The sequence below is a fragment of the Benincasa hispida genome, chromosome 1 (assembly GCF_009727055.1).
Source record: "Benincasa hispida cultivar B227 chromosome 1, ASM972705v1, whole genome shotgun sequence".
Lineage (NCBI taxonomy): Eukaryota > Viridiplantae > Streptophyta > Magnoliopsida > Cucurbitales > Cucurbitaceae > Benincasa > Benincasa hispida.
Window position 1 is genome coordinate 58105126 of NC_052349.1, and position 17928 is coordinate 58123053.

The 17928-nt window shown below is 37.0% G+C and overlaps 1 protein-coding gene across 5 annotated transcripts; it reads left to right on the top strand.

The window, feature by feature from the left end:
* Positions 1-8919: 8919 nt before the first annotated feature.
* LOC120083918 (kinesin-like protein KIN-7F) lies at positions 8920-16833 on the top strand. Of its 5 annotated transcripts, none has more exons than XM_039039834.1 (15): positions 8920-9237; positions 9333-9387; positions 10159-10629; positions 10858-10947; positions 11059-11159; positions 11246-11359; positions 11445-11526; positions 11608-11675; positions 11753-11818; positions 11923-12047; positions 13218-13551; positions 14051-14155; positions 14251-15252; positions 15919-16244; positions 16335-16833. In XM_039039834.1, the coding sequence occupies exons 3-15, from the start codon at positions 10416-10418 to the stop codon at positions 16660-16662; spliced, it is 2955 nt and encodes a 984-aa protein (XP_038895762.1). In that variant the 5' UTR covers positions 8920-9237; positions 9333-9387; positions 10159-10415; the 3' UTR covers positions 16663-16833. The 5 variants fall into 5 exon arrangements, with proteins under 5 accessions (XP_038895762.1, XP_038895756.1, XP_038895769.1 ...); XM_039039828.1 differs by having other exon boundaries at positions 10172-10629; XM_039039841.1 differs by having other exon boundaries at positions 8920-9206.
* The last annotated feature ends 1095 nt before the right edge of the window (positions 16834-17928 follow it).

The window sequence follows — 17928 nt, forward strand, 5'->3', positions numbered from 1 at the left end:
ACACGATCATGTAGCTCTTCTATACGATAAGCATTTTCGCTATACGATAGCACAGTTTTATCTCCCACTTGCTTATTGTCTACACGATGCGTTGTTCTCCGTCCTCTACCAAACTCACCAAAGCCCACTCTTTGGGTTTTCACGCCGAGGATACCCGGGTTTCACTTGTGGTGGTGTCATCCCTGCTACAGTATTCGTTTATGTTCTGATCGACGTACTCGCCAGGTACTGGTAGATTTGTTGGAGGTTTTCCGCTGCTTAAGGTTCAGACGTTCGAAAAGAGTCTTCATCTGGTATGAATTCTTTCCTTGTTAATTATTGTATTTTGAGTATGCCGATGATTAGGTTTATATGCCTAACTGCTTGTGTGGAATGTATGTTTTTCGTGTTTCGGTCACTGTGAAATCGGAGCAATCTAACCCGCTCATGGAACTCTCAGTATGAGATCCTTCAATTGGTATTAGAGCCTTCAATTGTTTATATGCTCACTATGATACTCATCGTCGAGGATCTAAAGTTTGTCCTTACGGAGGACTGTTCTTCTATTCCACCTCAGGACGCTACTCGAAATGTTCGGGTGACGTACGAATGTTGGACATGGGCAAACAAGAAGGCCCGAGCCTATATCTTGGCCAATCTTAGTGACGTGTTGGCCAAGAACCACGAGTCCATGGTCTCANATCTTAGTGACGTGTTGGCCAAGAACCACGAGTCCATGGTCTCAACACATGAGATTATGGAGTCCTTGCGGGGAATGTTCGGACAGCCATCTGGACAGCTCAAGAATGAGGCTCTGAAACACATCTTCAGCTCCAAAATGGAGGAAGGCACCTCTGTTCGTGAACACGTGCTGAATATAATGGTCTACTTTAACATGGTGGAGATGAATGGATTTAAAATCGATGAAGGTAGTCAGCTTAGCATTATCCTGCATTCATTGCCGGAGAGCTGCCTCCACTTTGTTAGCAATACGATTCTTAACAAAGTGGACTATACCTTTACCACTCTCCTAAACGAGTTGCAGACTTACCAATCTTTGCTGAAAAGTAAGGTGAGAAAGGGAGGTGAGGAAAATGTTGTCTCGTCTTCTAAAAGGTTCCATCGAGGTTCGACCTCAGGAACAAAGTCTACACCTTCAACTTCTAACTCTAGAAAAGGGAAGAAGAAGAAGGGTGGTAAAGGGAAAGGGAATGCGCCTGTTAACCGGCCACCTGTCGCCCAAAAGAAGCGTCCACCATCGGTTGAAAAAGGAAAATGTTTCCACTATAACCAAGACGGACACTGGAAGAGGAATTGTCCTCGTTATTTGAAAGAAAAGAAGGCAGCCAAGGCAGACAAAGGTAAATGTGATTTACTTGTGTTAAAAACTTGTTTAGTGAGGAATGATGATTCCGCTTGGATAATTGATCCGAACACCAGTAATCACGTTTGTTCTTTTTTTCAGAGGATTAGATCCTGGTGATAGCTAGAGACTGGTGAGATGACATTGTGAGTAGGTACCGAGCACGTCGTCTCAGTTGTGGCAATGGGAGGCATCCAGTTAACTTTACAGAATAGGTTTCTTGTATTAAAAGATATCTTTGTAGTTCCTGAACTAAAAATGAACCTTATTTCTGTAAAGTGTATGTTACAATGCAATTACATTCTTTCTTTTAAATTGAATAAAGTGTTTTTTCATAAGGATGGTGTTGAAATTTGTATAATTAAACTGAAAAATAACTTGTATGTGCTAAGACAGTTAGCCCTAAATTCCCTCCATAACATAGAGATGTTTAAATTTGTCGTAACTCAATCTAAACGTCAACGAGTTTCTCCAAAAGAAAATACCCAACTTTGGAACCTTCGATTAAGGCACATCAATCTCAATAGGATTGAGAGATTGGTGAAGAATGACCTTCTAAGTGACTTATATGAAGATTCTTTACCAGTATGCGAATCTTGACTTTAGGGTAAGATGACTAAAAGACCTTTTACTGGAAAAGGTTATTGAGCCAAAGAGCCTTTAGAATCGTACATTCTGACCTTTGCAGTCCTATGAATGTGCGAGCTCAAGGAGGCTATGAGTACTTTATCAGTTTTACTGATGATGACTCGAGATATGGGTATGTCAATCTGATGCAACGAAAGTCTGAATCTTTTGAAAAGTTCAAATTATTTAAACTAAAGTTGAGAATGCTTTGGATAGACGAATTAAAACACTTCCATCAGATCAAGGTGGAGAGTTTTTGGATTCTGAGTTCCAGGACTATTTATTATAACATGGAATCGTTTTCCAACTCTCGGCACCAGTACACCTCAGCAAAATGGTGTAGTGGAGAGGAGAAACAGAACCTTGTTGGACATAGTTCGTTCGATGATGAGTTACGCTTCCTTACCGAACTCATTTTGGGGTTTCGTAGTGGATACTGCAGTTTACATGCTCAACTGTGCTTCTTCTAAAATTGTTGCGAGAACATCTCTGAAGTTGTGAAACGGACGTAAAGCCAATTTATGTCATTTCTGCATATGAGGTTGTCTAGCACATGTGCTTAGGCAAATCCCAAGAAGTTAGAATCACGATCGAGGTTGTGCCTCTTTGTAGGCTACCCCAAAGGTACACGAGGGGGTTACTTTTATGATCTGTCCGAAAATAAGGTGTTTGTTTCCACAAACGCTACTTTCCTCGAGGATGATCATATCAGGGAGCACAGTCTAAGTAGTAAAGTCGTGTTTAGTGAGCTTTCCAAAGAAACTACTTTCCTGGAGGGGAAAAGACATCGCAAGTTCGTCAATCTTGCTGAGAACGCAACTAAGGTTCCGCTTTCCCTTGGCTTACACCTTTCAGTGATCGGCCACGTTCCCATATGTCTATGGTGAAACAGGGATGAATGTGATGAACGCAAGGTTGTTTCCATCTCTGTAAATACTTTTCGCTTTAGTTAACGCATTCTTCCAACCTTATTTCGAGAGGCGGAATAACATCTTCACTTCTACTCTCACAGGTGAAGATGTCGTCGAGCATGCTTTAGCTAAACTCAGCCGATTTTCTTAACAATGATTAACTTACTTGCTTAATCCCTCCCTTTTACCCTGGTGATTAGTTACACGTGATGAAGAAAATGGATGATGAATGTATGGAGAGGAACAGAGAAATGACGCTGAATACGATAATGATATTAAAATCTAAGGATAAGCGTTTGTTATAGATAGTGAATGAAAGTTTAGAGATGAACACAGTAGATGAATGGAAAACAAGAACAAATACGGAAAGAGTGTCAATGTCTTGATACGGATTCTGATCGGAGGCGATTTGCTTGTCGGCGTGTGGTAGAAATGGAGTGGAAAGCTTCCCTCTCAGGCTTGCTTTCTAAGTAGAAGTGACCTTTCGCATAGAGCTTCTTCTTTAGGAATGGAAATAATTGCTTGCTCCAGAGACTTACCTCTCGGCCTTGTCTCGTTTTTCTCCCAGATTTTCTCTAAATTGTCTCTTCAGACCAACCTCCTTTCTTCGAATTTGATGAAGCTATTTATAGACCTTGGCTCCTTCTACATTAGTGGTCCTGCTCTGATAATTCCTGCCATGGCATAGTGGAAACGTCCGCTCTGCTCCACGTTCAATTTGTCAGAATCGTACAACAGAAAAGCTGTACAATGTCAGAAGTCCTTGTGAATGCGTTGCTCTTCACATCTTCGATCAATCACCGCATGCGGTGTAATTGTTTTGATCTTTTATCGATTGCTGTATGCGATGGAAATGCGTTGAACGTTTGCGTCCATGATCGATTGTCGCATGCGCTGCAATTGCGTTGTTCTTTCTTTGTTCTTGAATGATTGTTGCATGCTGTGATAATGCGTCGTTCATTTTTGTCCTCGAGCGATTGTCGCATTTGGTGACCTATTTTCTGTAAAACAAAGACTTGGACATTCCATTTTTCCATCACAATGGGGTTAGCAGGTGTGCTTACGACACTTTACAATTTTCGCGATTATAAGCCAATTTCTATACTGTCGACACAACTTTTCCTTATTTTTGCCGTATAATCTAAATAAAACGATATAAATAACTTGTATTTCTACATGTTATCAGAGGTGCTGATGGGAAGGTGTAGACCTTCAAGGTTCAACTTGTGGCAAAGGGTTATACCCAGGTGGAGGGAGTCGACTATGAGAAGACTTTCTCACCTGTTACCATGTTAAAGTCGATTTGCATCCTCCTGTCCATTGCTACTTATTATAATTATGAGATCTGGCAAATGGTCGTCAAGAGGTTGAGAAGATGAATCGAATTCCATATGCATCTGCAGTTGGGAGTTTGATGTATGCAATGTTGTATCCTCATCCCGATATATGCTATGCCGTAGGAATTGTCAGCATATTTCAGTCCAATCCTGGTCATGACCATTGGACTTCTGTTAAAAACATTCTCAAGTATCTTCGGAGAACGAGAGATTATATGCTCGTGTATGGACCTAAGGATTTGATCCTTACTAGATACACTGATTCTGACTTTCAGACCGATATTGATTTGAGGAAATTAACTTCGGGGTCAGTATTCACTCTGAACAGAGGAGCAGTTTTGTGGAGAAGCATCAAGCAGAGTTGTATTGCGGACTCCACAATGGAACATGAGTATGTTGCTGTAAGCAAAACAGCAAAAAAAAACATAGCTGATCCATTTACGAAGGCTCTCTCGGTTAAAGTGTTCGAGGGTCACCTAGTAGGACTAGGTCTACGAGTTTTGTATCACTAGGGAAAATGGAAGAATTGATGGGTATTGTGATGCCCTAGTTTATTGTATTTGTACATTTTATTCTCTCCATGTAAACTCAACATTGTATATATTTTTTATATATTGTTTTATCCACTGGAGTTTTAGTCCAAGTGAGAGTATTTTTTGGGTTTATGTTCCAAAACTCGCAGTTTGTAAAATGATCAACATTTTCTATAATCAATATACTTGTTATTGATCTCAATAAATTGTATGAAAGTCTAAATCCAATAAACTAAGACCATGACTATTGTATGAGTACCTGAACTTTATGTGGAGACATAAGAGTGGATCGGGTTCGAGTAAATAGTCAAAATGATCTATGGTACATGAATGAGGTTGGGTACCTTATTCTGGTAACACAATTAGATGTGGCCTACTCTGTAGTTGTTACAAAGAGTTGTAAAGTGATACATAACGATGTGATTCTAATTCGTACATGTTATGACATGAGGAGTGGGGCGTCCTGTGCAATAAATTTGCATAATATTAGGACCAAGAAATAAGTCACTCTGACTTTATAACGTTGTTTACGTTTAAGACTGACTATTCACCTAGATGACCTAGGTAACTCAATCTTAATCCTGAGCTAACTATGAACTCCTGTTTATTTGGGATTACCCTTAGATTTGCATAGTTGAGGATTGGCTCAACAGCGCCGGCTCAATAGACTCCCATTTCAGGGGTAAGATCGGATAGATAGCTGGGGATATAGGGTATAAGATGGAGTTCATGCCTACTCGATTTAGGGATAGAAGAAAGTTTGTTCTCTCAAGTACTGAATGCAGGTCCTTGAACAGGGGCCCTACCCTTCACTGGGCTGAGAGAGTTTGGTTTGGTGATTGGATCACAAACCAGTTTATTCATTAGAGGATTAGTAGGGACTTGAGGAATAAGACGTAATCTCGGGGGTAAAACAGATATTTGACCTAGCCGTTATTACGAACAACCTGTGAAGGGTCAACTTGTTGATTATGGTTAAATCATGTGGACATGATATATTTACAGTGGGGGAGTGCAACTATGGGCTTTAGTGGAATGATCCATTAGTTACGAATGAAGATTAATTTGGTTTAATGAGTTTAGGCGATTAATCTCGGATCGTTGAAGCCATGATCTGTAGGTCCGCGAGGTCCCCCTACTAGCTTGTAACAGACTATCTCTAGAATAACATGAATAGTTAATTTGAAACGTTCAAATTAGAATTAAGGATTTAGTAATTATATGAGATATAATTATGTTTAATTTTAGAATTAAATGGAATAGGAGAATTTATCTATTTAAAATATGATTTAAATATATAAAGATGAATATATGTTAAAATTAATTTAATATTTGATAATAAATTAATTAATTTTTATTTAATAATTAATTTTTCATTTTTAAAATCAAATAGATTTTTTAAATAAAATTTTGAATTTTAGATAAAATTGGAAAATTGGAAAACAAAAACACAAAATGAAAAAAAATGGATTTTTCCATTATCCATCACCTAAGTAGCTCACTCATGAAGCATTTTCTTGCCTTGTCTTCTCCAAGCATGAGCTGCAACTCATGCAACTCTTCTCTTTGCATGTTGATCTGCAATATAATGAAGAGATTGGAGTGAAAATCGACATGCAATCTATAGAGTTTTTGAGAGAAAAACTGGTTTGAAGAAAGGTTCTTCAACAAGGTTGCTGCAGTGAGCTTTTCTCCTTCATCTCTTGATTCAAACTTGTTTTGAGTCCCACTACTCAATCTAGAGAACCAAGAGAATAGTGGGAAAGATCTTGAGGTGGTCTACAACAAGATATAGAGAAGATAGCAGTTGAAGATGGAGCTTTGAAGAAGTTCTACAAGACGTCTTGAAACCCATTTTCCTACAAAAGCATGCTATATATTATGCCAAATTAGTGAATTTGAATGCTTAAATGATCCTTGTACTTCCGCTGCTATTGATACAATCCTACAGATTAGACATCTGCTATGCTGTGAGAATAGTCAGTAGGTATTAGTCTAACTCAGGTCAGGGTCACTGGACTGCAGTTAAGAATATCCTCAAGTATCTTCGGAGAACGAGGGACTACATGCTTGTGTATGGGTCTAAGGATTTGATCCTTACTGGATACACGGATTCTTACTTTCAGACTGATAAGGTAATTTTGATCCATGCTTGTGTATGGGCCGATATATTTCTATGACCATTGGATATAACCAGTCAACAGTGTGATAACCCTCGTAATTACAGTTGGATTAAAATTACCGTTTTGCCTTTTTAGTTACATTTATCTCCTTAAGTATCACTGATTCTTCTAATGAACAATAAGTCATAGTCCAACTATGAACAAACCTTCTCAGGCCAAGAGAGTGTGTGGCGCCATATTGTTCAAGCCCCGGAATCAGCCCTTAAGGGAGCAATTTATCCCCCGACATTAGGGAATGAGTGAATTCCATCTTATATAGCTGTATTCCAATTCCCCAATCAGACGAATCCCTAAAATGATGGCAATATTGAGTCGACGAATTGACCACTCTCACCTATAACAGTAAATTCAAATGATCGCCTTCACAGGCTCGAGTTCACAACATACTCAGGATTCAGGTCATCTCACCTATGGTCATCCTGGTGAAATGTAAGTCTCTACTATTAACGATGTTATATAGCGACACTATTCATTTCGTGGTCCGGTCTTATACAAACTTTTTTGTATAAAAAATCACGCTCACATGTCTCCACATAAATGATGAGAATCAGATCATTTGTAGTATTTTACAATACTTTGTAACAACTACAAAGTGGGTCGTATCCGTAGTCTCGCCAAGATAAGGTACCTATCCATCTACTACAGATCATTTAGGTTATCATTTAAACATGATCCATATGTATGTCTCTACATACATGTTTAAATTACATAAAATAAGATAGGATATTTATTTATTGGATTGAGTGTATGCTCATAAAATAACAATTATTTTAATAATAACAATTTGTTTATACAGAGTTTACAAACTACGAGAATACAAAAAAGATTTAGGACAACGATCCCAATAGTTTGTGGGTACATCTCACCTACGGTAAGACGGGTTCAATTATCCACTAGATGGTCATTCCATGGAAAGTATAGGTTTATAAATGTCCCATTAGAGAATGACATCTAAAGAACATAGATGTTTAGCCTGACTCTGATAGTGGAATTACTTACGGAGTATTTTATACTTAATTCTTTTCTCATGTTTCTTTTTCAGGTAAAGGTAAGAACACGTCGGTGAATGACAAGCGGAATCCGTGATCGAGCCACTGGGACCAGTCATATGTTTTCGTTCATATTTTAATATTTTATGTTCTAAAATTACTAGTATTGATGTTTGAACTTGAAGTTTTGGTATTTGTGCTTTTAAACTTTTTAAAAGAACTTTTCTAGTTTTGTTTCATGGTTTTAAGGGTACCCTGCTAAATGAGTTTCAATTATTTATTTTTAATAACGTTAATTATTCTATGATATTTATTTGATTTTATCAAATAATGAAAAGATGTCGTTTTGAATTGTATGCATGTATGTCTATAGTAACGATCTAGTTCAAGTCCTAGGGAGTTGTTAGAGTAGTTAAAATAGGTTATTTAACAACCAAAATTGAGCATAGCTTGTGTGTAAATCTACAAATTTGAGATTCAATTCTCTTATGTTGTAGTTAAAAAAAAAAAAAAACTAGAAGATACATCATATAGAAATCAAATAAAATTCAAACTTCAAAGTTTTATAAATAAAATTCAAACACTCCAAATATGTATTTTTTTTTAAAAAAAACTATTTTTAAATATAGAAAAATGAATCAAACTATTTACAACATATAGCAAAACTTTAGAAATGATAGATACTCATAGACTTTCATCAATATTATTAATAGAAGTTATCTACTATAAATAGATTCTTAAATTTTATAAATATTTTAAGCAATTTTAGCATTTGAAATATTTTTTTTAAACAAGAGTCCAAACAAAAACTAAATTCAAAATTCAACCAGCAAAAGCATGGAAAACATGTATACTCAAAGTGTATTTTATCTCTCTCTATCTCTTTTTTTTTTTTTTTTTTTTTTTTAAAAAAAATGAAATAAAATAAGTAGAAGTGTATAAAAAGGGTTGAACGGTGAGGTGGTAAATTCAGAAAAGCAAGCAAGCGAACGAACCCCTTTAGCGCGGCAGTTTTAATTCGAAAGGCAAATAATAATATTATTTTACGGGCGAAAAGGTTACAGATTAACACCTAACCACGGAAGTCGACGCCATAACCATCCCCCCTTGTCTTCTCCACCTCACAAACACAAACCCACTGTAATATATGTAGATCCACATAACCATGTTCAGACATCAATAGAAGACTCAGATTCCTCTCATTCTCTCAAACTTCATTTTCAGTGCTTGTACCACTTCCAGTACCACACAGATTCTGATCTTCCTTCTCTAGATTTCACCGCAGTTCAGTTCCACTCAACTTTTACACTGCTTTGTACTGCCTTTTCTTTTCTCTCTACTTGTTTTATTGATTCTGATTGGAGTTTTGTTTTGTTTTCGCCTAATTTTCTGTTTTTGGATTTGTAACAGAGGATCGATTCGGTGTGGATTACTGGATGGGAATGCTTCACTGCCTGACTTGAAGGTATTTGTTTACTCGATTATTTGTTCCGTTTCTTCTTCTTCTGTCTACGCTGAAATGGTCAGGTTTGACTTCACGGTTTTCGATTCCTTTTCAATTGCGTTACTCTAGGTATGCGGCATTGCATGATCTTTGATTCTAGTAATCCGCATTCTGTTTAGTAGGAAATTTGTGGAGCATTTTGTTTGTTTACCTATATTCTGGTAGTGTTGTTTCTGTTTTCGTGGAGAATTTGTTGTGGTTTTTTCTTTTTAGTTTTTGAATTCTGTTGTGGTTTTGTTATTTGTGTCGAATTTGGGATAAATTTAGGATAAACTGTGGAACTGTTAGAAGAGAAGAAACTAATTTCCAACATTATTTATGGAATCGAAGTCGGAACTGTCTCTTCTGCCTCCGCGTCGCAATGTGTAGTATTATCGAGGTTGTGAAGATTTCTGCCGAGGTCTGAAACATTCCTTGAAGTTGATTGTAGAATAATCGAAGCTGAGATTAGAGCTCGTTTACAATTATTATATGTTTTGGAAAATGATTTAAAATTAATGGGGGAGACTTGAAGTCTTTGACAGACTGTTAACATGGACCATTATCAGAAAACTCCAAATTGTTTATATAATAGAATGAATTGATGGCCGGTTGTTTGTGATCCTTTGAGTATGCACATGTTCTGTCGTTTTTTGCTTAGTAAAAAAGACAAACAATCTAGGTTCATGCTTCTGACGAAAACGCTGAAAAAAATGTATGCGAATTTGCACTCACCGTCTGACCCATGATTAGTTTGTTGGTGCAGATCATTGAGGAGGCAAGGCAGTGAGGTTCTGTCGGCCCTACTGCCGCCTATGGTCCTAACATCACTTGATACATTGTAGTATCTAAATTGTTATACATCGGTCGGCAGAATCTACTATGGGTAGCTGAAGGAAGAGGCGACGAGGCATGCTGTCTCTTTGCACAAAGAGATTCCTTTGTGAATGGTCTCAATTTCTTAGTTATTGAAGGTTTACGGCTTTGAAGCCGAGAGGAGACGACGAGAAATGGGAGCTGTCGGTGGCGAAGAGCTAATAATGGAAGAGACAAGTGGGCGTGAAGAGAGAATTTTGGTATCAGTTCGTCTGCGCCCTTTGAACGAGAAGGAGATTTCAAGGAATGACGTTTCGGAATGGGAATGCATAAACGACAACACTGTTATATGCAGGAATGCGCTTTCGGTGGCTGAACGCTCCTTGTATCCATCTGCGTACACATTTGGTAAGTCGATGGCGCTTGTAAAGATACATCGAATTTGCTCTGCTTTTCTTGACTTCTCTGTTCTGGGTTTTAGTTTTTCGAATTGAGCATTTCCGGAAACAGGGAATTCCTGAATTTTCCCCAACTTATGGCTGCAGCGACGGCGCTGCTTTTACTGTGATCCTGAATATTTAATCTTGTCTGTTCTTTTGCTCTCTGGCCGGCCTTTTCTTATATGAACGGCTATAGACAGGGTATTCGGTTGCGATTGCTCGACAAGGAAGGTCTACGAGGAGGGCGCCAAGGAAGTTGCCCTCTCTGTTGTCAGTGGAGTTAACTGTATGGACGAACTAGAACCACTTTTTTCCCTCGTTGCATTTGCTATTTAGCATGAACTTCATATTTATTTCCTTTCCCACCGTTTTTTTTTTTTTTTTTTTTTTTGTACAGCAACTATTTTTGCCTATGGACAAACAAGCAGTGGGAAAACGTACACCATGAGTGGAATCACGGAGTACACTGTCGCAGATATATATGACTACATAGAGAAGGTAAGCACAAATAATGTCAATAAATGGTTCAGTATAATATTTCTCTTTTTTCTGGTCTAATTTTATTTTTCTTTTATTTTGTCAAGCACACGGATAGGGAGTTTCTCTTGAAATTCTCTGCCATAGAGATATATAATGAATCTGTGAGGGACCTCCTTAGCATAGACAATTCTCCTCTAAGACTCCTGGATGATCCAGAGGTGACTAATCATGTCTAACTTTCCTTCAACCTTCTCTCCGAGTATGTTCATTTCATGATCTTTGATTTTCAAGTTATTTTGATAGAGGGGAACCACGGTTGAGAAACTCACAGAAGAGACTCTGAGGGACTGGAATCATTTTAGACAACTTTTATCTCTTTGCGAAGGTAGTGACAGTTCCAAATCTTCTTGCCTTTACGCGGACTAGTTTTGTTTCGTTATATGATGTTATTGGTATATTTTTGCAGCTCAAAGGCAGATAGGGGAGACGTCTTTGAATGAAGCAAGCTCCAGATCTCATCAGATTCTTAGATTGGTATTTATATTGTTGTCTCTGTTGTTGTCAATTTTATATACACTTGAGTAATATTGTTGATTATGCCTTCCTTCCAGACAATTGAGAGCTCAGCTCGTGAATTTTTAGGCAAGGACAAGTCGAGTTCTCTCACAGCTACTGTGGTATAAAAACTTTTTTTTTTTTTTTGGGGGGTTACCTTGAGAAGAGATGGATTTGATTAATTGGTGAAAAATCAACAAAATGAACTCCTAATTCTTGGGTGCAGAATTTTGTCGATCTGGCAGGAAGTGAACGTGCATCTCAGTCGTTATCAGCTGGTGCACGTCTGAAAGAAGGTTGTCACATAAACCGTAGTTTGCTTACTCTTGGGACTGTAATTCGTAAGCTCAGGTACTTTCTGCAATTCGTCTCTTTCTACTTCCGTGTTATACTCATAATTTTTCATTTTTATTACTGTGGTTTGATGTGCATATGATAATTGAGTTGTTTCTAATGTCCTCTCAATTGGTCTGTTCAAATGTTTGAGTTTTATATAGAGTCAAGAAATTAGAACCATTTAATCCCTCGACTTTAGAGCAGGCAGCAACTTCTCATTTACCAAAGTTTCTTAAGTTTTCAAACAGAGTGTAAACTGAACCTTTTGTCCTTGTATTAAAGACAATTGATTTCCATTGTTGCCGCCAATTTTCTGGTCAAATACTTGAAGGGTCCTTGTTATACTGATTGGTATAGAAAAGAACCACACGAGTGCCTCTCTTGCCATATAAAACGCAATTGTCTAGCCCATTTAGATACGCTATTCACCTGGAAGACTCAATCCACTTGTAAGTTCTCCCATGATTCCCATTCGAATGAGGCAACTCCAGCTTCTTCTAGTACTTGAGTCTCCTCCTCCTCACTGGATTCTTGAACTCCTCATTCAACCTTCTTTCCTCTCTCCTTCAAACTTTTCTAGGTTTTGATAGGGTCTGCTTTGTTATTTTTTTATCTCTTCAGCTCCTAGTTTAAATACCTTTAAGCAATACGGCGATATCATTTTCCATGGCCAAAATCTTTTACACCACTGTCCCAATTCCAACTTAGCTTCCACGGTTTCCAGTTTCCTTTTCGTTATCCATCTCTCTTTGGTCTGCCCACTATAACGTTCTTATTCCGGTGGATACAATGACTGAAAAATAGAGAGAGGTATGCACCACAATAAGAAAGTACTAAACTCAACAGTTCAAGAGGTTTGGAAACCCTCCTTGGTATAGATGTTATTTCTTAGATGCTCCTTTATGTGTGAAAACCTGTTGGCACAGAGAATTCTTCTTATTGCCAAGCTATCGGAAGGTTTACCGAGTTAATACAAACTAACAGTGGGAACTACTTATAAGTTTTCTTCAAAGTAGAAGGCCGGAATTTGAATGTTTTGAAAATACAAGGAAGAAAATAGGACATGCAGTAAGTAGGGGGAGCAAATAGTATTTAAAGTTTAAACACGGTCTTTGTATTAGCTTCTTATACGTTCCTCTTATATTTTGGTTCTTGCTGACATATAGAACTCCTTGTTGGATGCAGTAAGGGAAGAAATGGACATATTCCTTTCAGGGATTCGAAGTTAACTCGTATATTGCAATCTTCCTTGGGAGGCAATGCCAGAACTGCCGTCATCTGTACCATGAGCCCTGCTCAAATCCATGCTGAGCAATCAAGAAACACACTGTTTTTTGCAAGTTGTGCTAAAGAAGTTGTCACTAATGCTCAGGTAAATGTAGTTGTGTCTGATAAGGCACTGGTAAAACAATTGCAAAGAGAATTGGCAAGATTGGAAAGCGAGTTAAAAAGCTCTGTACAAACTTCTGGAACACCCGATTACACATTAATTAGAGAAAAAGATCTCCAGATTGAAAAGGTAATTTTCCTTCCCTTTTTATCTTTTGCATGCTTTTGACACTGAATATATGACTTGTCATTTTGTGACTTCTCATAATCGGTTCAATATAGCAGACATTGATAATTTAAATTCACATGCTAGTTTGCACTCGATCAAATTACATCAACTCTATGGTGCAAGTGACATAGATATGGCTCCCTTCAAAAAATTATATACGTAGAAACTGACTTGGTAGGATAGCTCTCCGATGTTCCTGCATCTGTCAATACGTGGTTACTGCTATTTCTTCTAGTACAGGCTTTTGCACGATAATGAAAATTTACTCTACAATACCATATTGAAACAAAAATGACTTTATGTTTTATGGTTAGGATTGTATTTATTCACCCTTTTATTGGCTGTTTTGTGCTATCATTAGATTAGAATGCTTCTCCAACTTTTACTTTCTTGGAGGGCATTAGAGTGATACTTGATATAAGTTATTTCTATTCTCTTCCTTATTTGTCCCATCATGCAGCTCAAAAAGGACTTGAGAGAGCTTACCTTGGAACGAGACTATGCGCAATCTCAGGTTAAGGATCTGCTTAGAATGGTGGAAGAGGATAAACCTTCAATATCATCGGTATGGTATTTTATATTTTGAACAAGGCCTCCTGTTATGCAATAATAAATCGAAGCTTATTTATTTGATGTTTAGTTATTTGCATCTTATTCCAGACGGATTTGGATGATCAGTACCCAAGATTACGGGTGCAGTCTTCATGGGACTTTGAGAATCGCCCATCTGAGACAACAGTAATGACAGATTCTCGAATCATCAGAGATGTTTCTGGATCTTTTGATGCATCTCAGTATTCAGGAGGACATAGCATTAGGTCTGATGATAATTTCACGCATCTTGTCGAAGTTGAAAAGGATTTCCTGAAAGGTAAATCCCCTCCACGAGTATCATCGATGGTTCCCTCTTTGGTTGATACCCGACAACATATGGAGGTCGTAGAAGAACTGTCTTGTGAGAACTCTGAGGATATCTGCAAGGAAGTTCGATGTATTGAGATGGAAGAATCAAGTATGAATAGATACTTAGTTTCTACCATGTCAGGTTCAAGCCCAGAAAGATATATTAATTCTACCACTCCGTCTCCTATAGCGAACACAGCCACCTCAAAAGTAGTTGATAACGGACAAAGTGAAAAATGTAAATTAGAATCATCCCCAGCAGAAGAAGATAGTAAGTCTAACAACTTCAGTCCCTTCTATGTAATCCTATCCCCTGAGAAACCTTCTCCATGGAATATGGAGAAAGATATCTGCAACTCTGGACGATTAAATCTAACTAGGAGTAGAAGTTGTAAAGCCAGTATTATGAGAACCTTATCTACGGAGAATATCAAGGAATTCCAGGGCACGCCACCAATTTGGCTTGGAAAAGACTTCGTAGGGCGACCTGAGGGTTTCCAAATAAAACTTGCTGCATTGAAATATGACGTTGAGTCTGAGAGGTCATCACTAACTTGTTCTCAAACTTCCCAGAAGAGTGCCTCCAAAGATGCGCATGGTAACCAGAATTTTGATGTGTTAGAAGACGACAAAAGTGATGTGACTACTTCAGAGCTAGAACATGACCAGATATCCAATCTTGAGAGAGAAAATCGATTTCCTGATGCAGCAAAGCAGATATCCAACATTGAGGGTGAAAAACATCTTCTTGATGCAACGGTGAGTACTCCTTTGTTCTAAGCATCCTTTTTAGCAATCTAATGTATGGATGTTAAATTTTTAACCTATGAGAGATACAAGTCATGGGTGCAAGCTATGAAGTATTGATATGGATACGAAATACAAATATGATAGAACATAGACATGATACCGATTTTAGAAAATGTAAGACATTGACATGACAAGTACACATTTATTAAAATATACATTTTAAAAAAATGTAATATGCTTTTTTATATAAGAAGTAAATTCAAAATCAATAAATTTATGCATTTATATGCTTGAAAAAATGAATTTGATGTATTTTGCTTCTCAAATTTTATGTAAAGTCTAAGCGTTTGATATGTGTGAAATAAATGTTGGACCTACATTAACTTTGTACAACTAGGATCTAACACATCTATTATGTTAACAAGTGTCCAATACATGTCCAACAAGCGTCAGAGTGTTTAAGTATTTGACACATGTCGAACATGGACACACTAGCTAAACTAAAGTGTTTGTGTTTCCTAGGGACTAGGCCATTGTACAACTAAAAACTATGGACTACAGCTTGCATTAACCTTAAAATAAGGACGCGATCAGTTTACTTACTTCCATGCTTTCCTATATGAATGATTCTTTCTTTGGAGGATTTTTATTTAACATGTTTGTCTCGTATTCTAGGTACTTGAGGCTAAGCCACGGCCCATTGAATCTGAGAAGAATGTGGAAGATGTTGGCATGGATCCAATCCATAATGACAACATGATAAGTTCTTCAAAATGGCCGTCGGAGTTTAGTAGTCTTCAAAAGGACATCATTGAACTGTGGCATATTTGTAATGTCTCGTTGGTGCATAGGACCTATTTTTTCCTTCTATTTAAAGGTGGCGATCCAGCTGATTCTATTTATATGGAGGTTGAGTTCAGGAGACTATCCTTCCTTAAAGACACATTTTCTCAAGGAAATCCAACCATCGAAAACGGCCAAACACCAACATCAGCATCAAGGTAAGCTAGATACACTTCCAATCTACAATTTCCATATTTTGTTTCTAAAGTTATTCATTTGAAGTAAAACGAAATCCCTCCTTTGATCAGTATGAAAGCACTTCGGCGGGAGAGACAAATGTTGTGCAGACAAATGCAGAAGAGGCTCTCAAAGAAACAAAGAGAGACCTTATTTGTAGAATGGGGAATTGGATTGAATTCTAACAATAGAAGATTACAATTGGCTCACCTTGTGTGGAATGATACAAAGGATATGGATCACATAAGAAAGAGCGCAGCCATTGTTGCTAAACTTGTCAACTATGTAGAACCAGATCAGGCCTCTAGAGAAATGTTTGGTCTTAATTTCACTCCACGCCATGATGCTCGAGGAATCACCTCCTTTGAGACAAAACATGAAGGTTGTCTTGTAATGTAATAAGCCTAGCTTCTCGCTAATTATATTGTACAGATTGTATTGTAATGTAATTTGGGTATTTCTTTTAATTTGTTCCTTAATTGGATATTTCTATCTTATTCTTACTTGACCTATATCTTACTATTAATTTAATTGTAAGGATTATGTTGACTTATGAAGTTGCTACAGGAATATGCCACTGTACGGAGTCTCCAAAAAGAGCACATACAAGTATATTTTTAGAATTAAAACTTATAGTTTTATTTTATTATTTATTTATTTTAACCGACCTCTTGATTGCTAATACATATGTATGCTAGACTCATTGTTCACCGCTTAGTTTAAGAATTTATAGTCATTCAATATATATAAATATGGTCCATAAGGTAATCTTAATTCTTTGTCCAAATATCGCTTTTGTTGAAGCAAGAACCTTTGAATCTAAGAAACTAACACTTATACAAAATTTAAATCAATCCAAAGGAAAACGTTAAAATAGATTAACTCTTATAGCAAGATTTGAAACGTTGTTTTAGATTGAGTCATTAAATAGTCAAATTTGATTAAGGCTTGATTGAGTGATTCTATTCCAAGAAATGCAAGAAAAATTTAGAAAATGCAAAGGTAGTTACTGAATTTTAAGAAAAGGGTCTGGAGAATTATACTAAATTCATAATAATAATAATAATAAAGTAATCCTTTACTGCCCAAATTCGTGCCTTTCTATAGCCATTATATGTGGCAACCCTCAACTTTTGAAATTTTCAAAAACTAGTTACAAAAATTCATGGCCATTAATGGCCAGTTTGGTAACTTCTAAATTTAATTATGACTTAAATGGAACACTTAAAGCGTTTATAGAATTAAATAATGGATAGTATTTTTAAGGTGCATATAAGACTGATACATTAGTATTAGAATCTTCATGTTTAATTAATATTCATTTTCATTTGTTGGACCTTCTTCATATAATCTTTATATTTTAAGCTTACAAATGAGGGAAAATTAGATGATATAAGATTAAATTTGCCTCACCTTTAAGTTTTTAGATCCATCGATAATTTAAGAAATAAGTTAATTCCGTTTTTATGCCTCAAAATCACACAATAAATTTACAAATATAGGATATAGTTCACTCTAGTCAGTTTGACTTGCACAAACTGACTATCGGCCTACATCCCAAGCTGACTTGACTGGGTGTCCTCAGTTTTTAACTCCCAACTAATTGTTGGTCGGAGGTTGGTTTTTGCTAATTTATATTAACCCACATCCCAAGTTGACTGATTG

Excerpts from the sequence above, each read along its gene's own strand:
- LOC120083918 (XM_039039834.1), top strand. The coding sequence starts at position 10,416 with ATGGGAGCTGTCGGTGGCGAAGAGCTAATAATGGAAGAGACAAGTGGG. Across the intron at positions 10,630-10,857 it reads TCCATCTGCGTACACATTTG|ACAGGGTATTCGGTTGCGAT; the intron begins GTAAGTCGATGG and ends GAACGGCTATAG. Across the intron at positions 11,160-11,245 it reads TATATGACTACATAGAGAAG|CACACGGATAGGGAGTTTCT; the intron begins GTAAGCACAAAT and ends TATTTTGTCAAG.